Source organism: Pseudophryne corroboree, chromosome 2 (assembly GCF_028390025.1).
Source record: "Pseudophryne corroboree isolate aPseCor3 chromosome 2, aPseCor3.hap2, whole genome shotgun sequence".
Classification (NCBI taxonomy): Eukaryota; Metazoa; Chordata; class Amphibia; order Anura; family Myobatrachidae; genus Pseudophryne; species Pseudophryne corroboree.
Genome location: NC_086445.1, coordinates 1,012,784,120 through 1,012,794,572, shown reverse-complemented (window position 1 = coordinate 1,012,794,572; position 10,453 = coordinate 1,012,784,120). Strand labels below are relative to the sequence as shown.

The window sequence follows — 10,453 nt, the reverse complement described above, 5'->3', positions numbered from 1 at the left end:
AGGGCAGCCCCCCCCCGGGAGGTAAGTTACAGAAGGATCCCTCATAATTGGCTGATTGCAGGCCTCAGTACACCGATATCAGTACGTGTACCAATCACTTTGCAGGGGGCGGTCAGAATCAGCTGTCCAATCATCCATTGACATGTGGATAAAGGCAGCCAATTGCTGCAGGAGGGCAGGACAGGAGATTGCACATGCTCTGTTCATTTCTCTTTGGTCGGGGAGATGAGCAGACGTCCTCCCTGTGTGTCTGAGTCTGTCAGCTGCTGCTGGAGCAATGTGACACCCTCAGGCTGCAGTCCCTTGCGTGTGTATGCAGCAGGTGCTGTGTCCTTACCCACAATGGAGAGATGAGGAATGGAGCTGTGAGACCTGTGATGTCTATAGGAGCGCTGAGCTCGCAGCTCTATAAAGTGACAACGACAGCGCTAGTAATCCAGCTGGCTCACACTGTGCCCTGTTACTCAGAAGTCAGCCAAGACAATTACCACAGATATGAAAGCAGCCAACAAGAAAGCCACGGACACATGCTGCCTGTGTGGTAACAGAACCTCTCTGGCGCTGCGAGGGATAATAATGAATGTATTGTTTTTTTCGGCAGGAGTCTTGCCACCTAGCAACAGCTGGTGGGTTAGGTGCAGCCTCCCGACGATTCGCTGGGAAGGTATAGTGAAATAAACTTTCACTTACCTACCCACAGCCTGGGGAGAGTGGGGACAGAGCCGCGGCTAGCGGCCACGCAGGGACCCGAGTGTGTGCATCGCACGCATCACGGGAGCACGCGCACAATGGCAGGTGCACGCTGGGCACATGCACCCTATAAGGTGCTAGGCCCCACCCCCAGACCTCTAGATTTTAGCTCAGTGCTGCAGAATGGAGGACACAGTGTCTGTGTCAGCCACAGACACTCTTGTAGTGTCTCCACAACGCAGCAAAAGAGGCAGGCAGCCTTCTAGGAAGAGCCTAGACAAAGCTGCCGACATCTACTTCCTCAGATGAGGATATTATATTTAAAAGAAGAAGAATTATTAACCCTGTCAGGTCGGATGACAACAGGGACAACTCTGAGGTGGGAGAAGTCAGTCAGAATACTGGGACTCCTCCTCCTGCATATTCTCACAGAGTGGTGAGAAAGTGCACAAGTAAAAAGAAACACACTGACCACGTTTCTTCTAGAGATGCCTGTTCAGGTAAAAACATCTCTTTCCCAGGTATTGCCAGTAGTTGGAATACCTCTAAGGGCCATAGCAGCCCCCCCCCCCCCCCCCGCCCCCTCTCTCCTGCCCACAGCCAACATACATTCCCTGTCACTGATCAGCAACCTGTGCAGGACTGCGCTCATAAGGGGACAAGTTATAGCCATAAAACCCCCCTTTCCCACGCATTTAGGGAAGCTGGTTACCCTCCAGTAGATTGGGAGTCAGAGGAGGTAACCAGGACTAGCGCATCCTCTCGCAGAGGCGAATATAGTGACTTGCAGATGGCCCGTGTAGCCTTAGCGGGCAGAATGCCTCCTTCTAAAATATATTCAGCCCACTGGGCTCTGAGCGAGCGCTCTCAAGTATACAAATTCACCCAATTAGCCTTTAGAATGGCACTCATTACGGAAGATCACTTGGTTCTCCATAACCACACTGGCATCCGAGACATTCTGGCCCTATTTGCCCCAGTCATACATCCAGCTTTAACTTCACTTGTGGGGGAAAAGGTCCAGAATGACGCTATGGATAAATTGCAGCGAAAAATTCAATTTAAGGTTTCAGACGCTGCCGGTCCTTTATTATTTGTTCTTGACAAGGCAGAAAAAGTAGGCGTCTCAGGGGGCTCCCTAGATTCCCTGGTAGCTTCCAAAATGGCCCTCATTAAAGCTATTAGTAGGGCTACATTAATAATTGGTCAGACATTTGATTTCATATAAAACTCACACAGAACTCACTGGCTAGCTAATGCAGGGCTAACTAACCTAGCACCCAGGCCAGTAGACGTCTCCAATCAGATAGATTCTGATTTTTTCTGACCCGACTTCATAGATGAAGTGAAGGTCCACTATAAAGCTCGCAAATACTTTGCAGACCTTAAAGGACCTCAGCCTTCCAGGCGGTCCTTTCATCAGGAGGGTCATCCTGCGGGAGCCAGCAGCTCGACCCGAGACTACAGAGGCGCTCTCAGAGGTGGCCCTTCTCGAACATGGACCGTGAGAGGCACAGGGTCTGGCGGCACATACGCCCCCAGGAAAGACAGAGGATACGGTAAGTCACCTTACTTTACAACCTCCCCCTTGTCTTTCTCAGGCAATAACCTCCTGGAGGCAGATTACCACAGACAGGTGGTTGCTAAAAATCATGGAAAAGGGTTTATCCCTTCCCTTTTGCATTTTCCACGACAAATTTTTCCTTGTTCAAAAAAACGCCAGTCCGTTATCAGATGGAGTCCTATCCCTTGCCCAGCTAGGCAAAAAAGAGTTGGCAGACACCTCCGCAAGAGGCTGGGTCAGTCACCTTTTTCCCGTCAGGAAACAGGATGGTTCATACAGACCAGTCTTAAACGTCAAATCTCTCAACCGACACATAAAACCTCGTTCTTTCCGTATGGAGGGCTCAGCCGAAATACCTTTCCTACTAACAAAGAACGATTTCTGTATCAAAATAGACCTCAAGGAGGATTTTCACACAATTCAAATGCACTCAAACCACAGAAGACTTCTAAGGTTCCTGTGGAAAGACGTTCTCTATCAGTGAACCATCATGGTCTTTGGCTTTTCCAATGCTCCCTACACATTCCCTCGTCTTATGAAAGCAGTGATCTCTCACCTTCGCCAGAAAGCGATCCATTGTATTATCTACCTAGATGAATTTTTAGTAGTCCATTCAGACCAGAATACCCTTCTGCTTCACAAAGACCTAATTCTCTCTCTCCTCCAGAACCTAGGGTTTACTATAAATTATGACAAGTCCATATTAACACCCACCCAGTCAATTGTTTTTCTAGGTTTCTTGATAGATACCCCTTCTATCTCGATAGCAGTTCCCCCAGACAAGTGGAGAGACATTCAAGGCTTCGTAACTCGAACCCTGAAACACCATTTCTCGCTGAGAGACTTGGCCAGAGTCATAGGGAAAATGAGGTTTTTAGATCCAGGATTTCTCCACACCCCCTTGTCTGCAGACACTCTCAGATTCTTCTTTCAGCTCTCCTACCTCCTCCTCCAGACATGGTCATCACATCAGATGCATCTCTCTCAGGTTGGGGAGCATTTACAAGAGACCGGGCGGTAAGGGGAAGATGGTCCACTCAAGAATCAACAGCGCACATCAATCTCTTAGAATTGAGGACGGCGAAGATAGCACTTTCCTCTCTAGTTCCCCCGACCTTCCGGGACAACTCAGTTCTCCTCTGTCTAGACAACAGGACTGCAGTGTCCTACCTCAACAGAATGGGGGGTACTCGATTCCTGATTCTCTGCCAAGAAGCAATAGACATCTGGAACTGGGTGGTGGAACGGTCCATACTCCTCTCTGCAACATACGTGCCAGGAGAGCTCAACGAGTTAGCCGACTCCTTATCCAGGAAGAAATTAACACTGGATCGGGTGACTCTGAAACCGGAAGTTTTCATCAGTATCGTGAAAACCTTTGGTCAACCACAGGTAGACCTGTTTGCAACTCCATCGAACACACAGGTCCCAACCTTCGTGTCCAAAATCTGGACTCAAGTGGCTCTCCACTTGGATGCGATGTCCTTTCTGTGGACAAATCTGATTCTCCCATATGCCTTCCCTCCTCCAGCTATGCTACTGAAGGTACATCACAAGATCAGGACAGACAGAGTACCTCAGCTCATCTTGGTTTACCCTGTTTGGCCTTCCCGGGTTTGGTTCCCCTTGATCAACCCTCTTCGCAAGGGACCCAAGCTTCCCCTAGGCATGTCCAAGGATTGTTTCCAAGGGACTCCCGACCTCCTTCAGGAACTTCCACATTGCATGTGGATAGCGACATTACTCGGTTGCTGACCACCACTAACCTCTCGGCCTCTTCAGTAACCTTGCTAAATGCTTCCCTAAGACCCAGAACAAAATCCAGGTACCAGTCTATCATAAATGAGTTTATGTCTTGGCAAGCTTCTCAAAATCTTCCTTTAGCTTCTCTTTCAGAACCTAACTTAGCAATAGACTACGTGGCCGTTAAGTTTGAGTCAGGCCTAGCATTCGCCACCATACGTTCACATGGTTCAGTCCTAGCTCTTCTCATTCCAGGGCTTACGGAAAACAAGATGTACCTTACATTATGCAAAGGTATTTTCTTGTATAGGCCACCATGTCCGCGATACTAATCCATTTGGGACATTAATCCTTTCTAAAATTATTTAGCCACAATACCTTCAGATTCCAACATCTCCAATCTTTCAAGAAAACTGCCTTCACTACTAGCACTAGCTTTCGCAGCTAGAGGAGCCGAACTTTCCTTAATAGACACATCCGAACCCTGGATGACAACCACTCCAATGGGTTTCCATATTGTCCTTAAAGGTCACACAAAGACCAGTTCCATTCGAAACCTTTTGGTTGAGTTTGATCTAAGTAGATAAAGACAACCTTTCTGTCAAACTGACAGGTGGTAACACCCCGTTGCTCCTAGGCTCCACCCCTTTAATATTAAATGATAGTGTTTTATATCGCTTTAATATAAAATTTTATATAAAATTTTATATAAATTTATAGTGTTCGATATTAAACCGTAAATTGTCGCGTAACACCAGTCGCAGAGTGTCACGTAACACCAGTCGCAGAGTGTAACGTAACAACAGTCGCAGAATGCGCAATAAATCTGTATCACAAACCAGCTTGTGATGAAAAACAGTTTCAAACATTACTTTGTTATAGTTCACATGTTATAGTTCACACATTCCAACAATTTAAACGTCACGCTTGGTACACACAGTACAGCTTTAAAAAAGCACAATGACTAATGACCATGTCCATTTTCTTAGATGTACGGCTGCATCACACATGGCACTAATTTAAAAACATTGATTTTAATGACCAGTCGTGATAAATGATGACAGCGCATTTTAAAAATCCACAGATCTACGGACTACAATCTGACCATGTCCATTTTCTTAGCTGTACGGAAGCATCACACATGGCACTAATTTAAAAACATATTGATTTTAATGGCCATGTGTGATAAATGATGACAGCACAATTTAAAAATCTACAGATCTACGGACTACCATGACAAAACAAATTCAAAAGTCTTAGTACTACAGAATACAAAGCTTGTAATGATGACACCTGTTTATTAAACCAGCTTGTTATCTCTGTAGAAGAACATTAGCGCCACCTACAGGGTTATGTGCTGACTCAAATGACAGTGCTTTTAAATAAATATATATATATATATATATCCCTTATCCAAAATGTTTGGGACCAGCGGTATTTTGGATATCGGATTTTTCCGTATTTTGGATTAATTAGATATCATAATGAGATATCATGGTGATGAGTCCTAAATCTAAGCACAGAATGCATTTATGTTACATGTACACCTTATACACGCAGCCTGAAAGTAATTTTAGCTACAAATCAGTAATCCAGTAATGTTTATGGAATCATAAAATAATTTGCCTGAAAATAATTTTAGCTACAAATCAGTAATCCAGTGGATATTTATGGAATCATAAAATAATTTGTTTTCATGTACATTAGTTCATAAGAACTTCTGTATAATGCTTTTTATGAATTCATTTTGTTATTAAATAATTTTATGGGCTTTTTATGAATTCATTTTGTTATTAAATAATTTTATTCTAATTGTTTGTTTGGGTGACTTTTTTGGTGATTGGTTAACCGCTGTAGGAATCCAGAAACTTAGATATAATAATGAGGGGGTGATGAGTCCTAAATCTAAGCACAGAATGCATTTATGTTACATGTACACCTTATACACGCAGCCTGAAAGTAATTTTAGCTACAAATCAGTAAGCCAGTGGATATTTATGGTATCATAAAATAATTTGTTTTCATGTACATTAGTTCATAAGAACGTCTGTATAATGCTTTTTATGAATTAATTTTGTTATTAAATAATTTTATGGTCTTTTTATGAATTATTTTTGTTATTAAATAATTTTATTCTAATTGTTTGTTTGGGTGACTTTTTTTTTGGTGATTGGTTATCCGCTGTAGGAATCCAGAAAACCTCATCTTCTACAGTACAAGATATACCCATTTGGAAGGGCTTCCGTTCAATCTATACAAGAACTTTAGAGCACTCAGGAATTGTTTTTTCTGTATATATATATATATATATATATATGTATTTGGTATGTTTTTGAAGCGCTGAGTATGACGTGTAAGGTACCGCTAACAGATTATATCTTTATTGTAACTGAAAAGAATGATTACATTTACTAATGTATAAACCAAAGTTTATATGTTTAAAAACCCCACCCCAGCATCTTGGAAATGTGGGACGGCATACCACAGGTTGGTGGGGGCCATATGGCTCACAGCCATGGCTATAAGAATAGGACACAGCACTAAAGTGGGACAGAGCACTGAGAAGGAATTTCAAACGAACTTGCATCGCTATACACACGTGAAGACATTATGGTAAGTGTTGTTATTATTATTATTATTATTATTTATTATTATTATTATCATTATGGATCTAGCATGTTATATTTTTTATTTTACAAATATGAGTGTTGTTATTATTATTATTATTATTATTTATTATTATTATTATTATTATCATTATGGATCTAGCATGTTATATTTTTTTATTTTACAAATATGGCTGTGAAATAAGTATAATTGTCACTCACTGAAGGCTGTTTAAATATGTGGTAATCATTTTGGGAATGCACCGACACTGTATTTCATGTAAATCGTTTGACTAATCTCATGTTTATACAAATTGCATATTTTTTATTTTATAAATATAGCTGTGAATTAATGTGAGTAAAGTGCAAACAAGTTGTATAAAATGTTAGGAAGCGCTTCCTAACATTTCATATTCCATTTTTGCACTTTAATCTACAATTGGTATTTAGTAAGTACCATTGTGAGCCGCTTAGTATTGTTAGTAAGTACCATTGGGAGCCGCTTAGTATTGATTAAATTAATTAATTTTGTGTATGATAAAACGCGCAGGATAGTTGATCATACGAACACCAGGCAATCGCGCAGGATAGTTGATCATACGAGCACCAGGCATTTCTTTTGGTTTTTAATTAATGTGACTGCCTGAAGGTTATTTAAATATGTGGCAATAGTGCCATCTAGTGGTTCATTTTGGGAATGCACCGACACTGTATTTCATGTAAATCGTTTGACAGATATTAATCGTATCTCATTTTCATTATTGGTTCAGAGACAGACAATGCAGAACATCAATAACAAATATGATGTCATGTGTACATCCGATGATGATTTGCCAAGTTATCAAACGACCCATGGTAAGCTATGTCTCTAAATACCATTGACACGTTTTTATTTATATTTAAAGTTTAAATAGTATGAAATTATAGTCAAGGTCTACAATTTGTTCATTTTTACTTATTTTTAAAAGTTTAAATAGTATGAACGTACAACAGTCTGGATACATTGATAAGCAATTAAATAATTATTATTTTCTCATTTTTATTTCTCCCAATTTAATGACAGTAATCACAAATACAGAGAATTTTGATTCAGTTGAAGATAGCCCATTTGGTTTAGATTTCAGCATTATACCCGATTTTACTAATATTTTGGAATTGGCTCCAGCCTGTGAGTAACATGATATTTTTATTTATTTTTTATTATTATTTTTATTTATTTATTTTTCCACGGCTAAAGAATTAAAAATAAACCTTGTACAGTTGTGCTGATTTGTTGTCAACTGTACACACTTTATATTCTCAATAATACATCTCTTTTTCATGTTATTCTAATTTTATACCGTATGTAATATTTATTTTTTCATTTTTTCACCGGCTAAAGATTCCACAAAAATGGATGATGCGACGGCTGACGGTATTCTACGGGACATATTGAACAAACCTGAATATTGTCACAATGCCGCTATACAGACCAGCAATGTTGTTGATGAGCGACCGTTTTTCCCCACGCGACAGGGGGTCGGGCTAAAACATTTGAATATAAAGCAGGTGTGTAATCAAGCACTGTTATATGGTATATTGTTATGCTGTGATTTAAATGCTGATTTACGTGCATCGGCGTTTATATTTATTTTATAATATATGTATTACAGATGATGCTGTAGCAAGGCGATATGATCCTATGATACCAACAGGCCGTGATACAGTCGCGCAAATACACAGGCCTAGTACAAACGGGAAAACATCAAAACGCACAACCTCCGCTGAAACGGAGAACCATCAATTCGCAGCAGCAGGTGTGTAATGAAACACTGTTATATGGTATATTGTTATGCTGTGATTTAAATGCTGATTTACGTGCATCGGCGTTTATATTTATTTTATAATATATGTATTACAGATGACGCTGTAGCAAGGCGATATGATCCTACGATACCAACAGGCCGTGATACAGTCGCGCAAATACACAGGCCTAGTACAAGCGGGAAAATATCAAAACGCACAACCGCCGCTGAAACGGAGAACCATCAATTCGCAGCAGCAGGTGTGTAATCAAACACTGTTATATGGTATATTGTTATGCTGTGATTTAAATGCTGATTTACGTGCATCGGCGTTTATATTTATTTTATAATATATGTATTACAGATGACGCTGTAGCAAGGCGATATGATCCTACGATACCAACAGGCCATGATACAGTCGCGCAAATACACAGGCCTAGTACAAGCGGGAAAATATCAAAACACACAACCGCCGCTGAAACGGAGAACCATCAATTCGTAACGCCGTCGATTGTACATAACAGCCTAAAGGATGTTGCTAGGTCATCGGTTATGGTGGTGCATAACGGTTGTATCAACCCGAACAAACGAAGGCCGGCTCGACCAAGAACGAATGAGAGAAGTCATAATTCAGCATTTACAGATCTTAAAAGAAAATTGTCATATTCCGAAAATGATAAGCCGCAACGGAGAAGGATCGCGTTACAAACTGTATCAGGCGTAAGTAACGATGTTGCTGTAACATCAAAACACACAGCGTTTAACACTGCAGACCGGGATGTCGCTGGTAATACAAAGACTGTAAAGGTTAAGAGGGCATCGCGACTCTCAAGAAGTAATGTTAAGCAATTGCTGCAATCAGCTGTAATCACAATTCCAGATACACAGGTTTGTTCTGAAACAGAAACAAGGCACATAGCAGGCATTGGTTTGTTATCAAATATTGACTCAAGAAGTAATGTTAAGCAATTGTCGCAATCCGATGTCATCACTATTCCCAATACACAGGATTGCTCTGAAACAGAAACAAGACACATAGCTGGTAATCCTGTAATATCAGATATTGATGACATAAATGGGCAAGAGCTTATTACAAACTGTGTAGAGTCAACGACACAAGATCCACAGAATAGTTCTGATGAAGTATTATCAGCCGTTGCAGGAATTCCTGGTAATACTATAACGGTTGATTGTGTAACATCAATGCCCAATATTTTTACAACGACAGCCATGGTACACGCATCGGCTGATGCTTGTGCACCGGCGCGAGGGATAGCGCCCGACATAGTTGATGAATGTTAGAATACAGAACAATTAGGCCAAGACGCCGAAATACAATTTTACGCGTTGTTGGGTAAGATACGGGAAGATGTTGAGAACATGGGTGTAAAAGCCAGATATTTGTTAAAACACATTAAAGGTGTGAGCCATGGTAGTAAATGTAAACAAGACATTGTTAAAGAAGTTGTTGAGACGTATATGAATGTCATGTCAAAATACATAGATCGGTCAGTTAAGACAACTGAATTTATTAAAGCCAACATACATCATTTTGCAGAAATAAATGAAACTGAGCCGTGACTAGGCATGTTAGGCAATGGTTTGAAACGTGTTTTAAATTTAAATGCCTGTAAAAAAAAAACCACGAATTAAACCTTGTTTAACATACAAGAACTCACAGTTATTCCGACGTGCAAAGGTGAAACAGGCTGTGACAACATTAACCAGATTGAGAAAGCGCAAGCGGCACAGGGAACATGTGGTAGGCGGGAAGCAGAGTGCGATGTATGTAGATTTAGATCAATCGCCACCCCAAGCATTACCGATTGACGAATCACAGACTGACAATATTGAGCGCATTGCAAGCCCCATATATGATGATGCAAGCTGTGTTGAGTCACCCGGTAATGACGAAGGTCGTCATCATGTATACTTAAAAGCAATTAACAGTTATGAACGACAATGACCGCATTTCAGAGCCGTTGAGTACCACAATCACTATCGGTTTGTTAATTTGGACAGGGTTACATCATTTGTAGAGGGGGTTCGAACCATTCATACTGCTA

General features: G+C 40.9%; 1 protein-coding gene across 4 annotated transcripts in view; it reads left to right on the top strand.

The window, feature by feature from the left end:
* Nucleotides 1–10,025, top strand: part of LOC135050269 (uncharacterized) — a 40,582-nt gene extending 30,557 nt beyond the window's left edge. For 2 of the 4 annotated variants that reach the window (XM_063956606.1, XM_063956608.1), the window contains exons 1-7: nucleotides 6,056–6,610; nucleotides 7,374–7,458; nucleotides 7,667–7,771; nucleotides 7,985–8,151; nucleotides 8,256–8,399; nucleotides 8,504–8,647; nucleotides 8,752–10,025. In XM_063956606.1, coding sequence (XP_063812676.1) covers nucleotides 8,285–8,399; nucleotides 8,504–8,647; nucleotides 8,752–9,689 — 1,197 coding nt within the window. In that variant the 5' untranslated portion in view covers nucleotides 6,056–6,610; nucleotides 7,374–7,458; nucleotides 7,667–7,771; nucleotides 7,985–8,151; nucleotides 8,256–8,284 and the 3' untranslated portion in view covers nucleotides 9,690–10,025. Of the gene's footprint in view, nucleotides 1–6,055; nucleotides 6,611–7,373; nucleotides 7,459–7,666; nucleotides 7,772–7,984; nucleotides 8,152–8,255; nucleotides 8,400–8,503; nucleotides 8,648–8,751 lie in introns of those variants that run through there. The other 2 variants (XM_063956607.1, XM_063956609.1) reach the window with 1 other exon arrangement.
* Nucleotides 10,026–10,453: the final 428 nt, after the last annotated feature.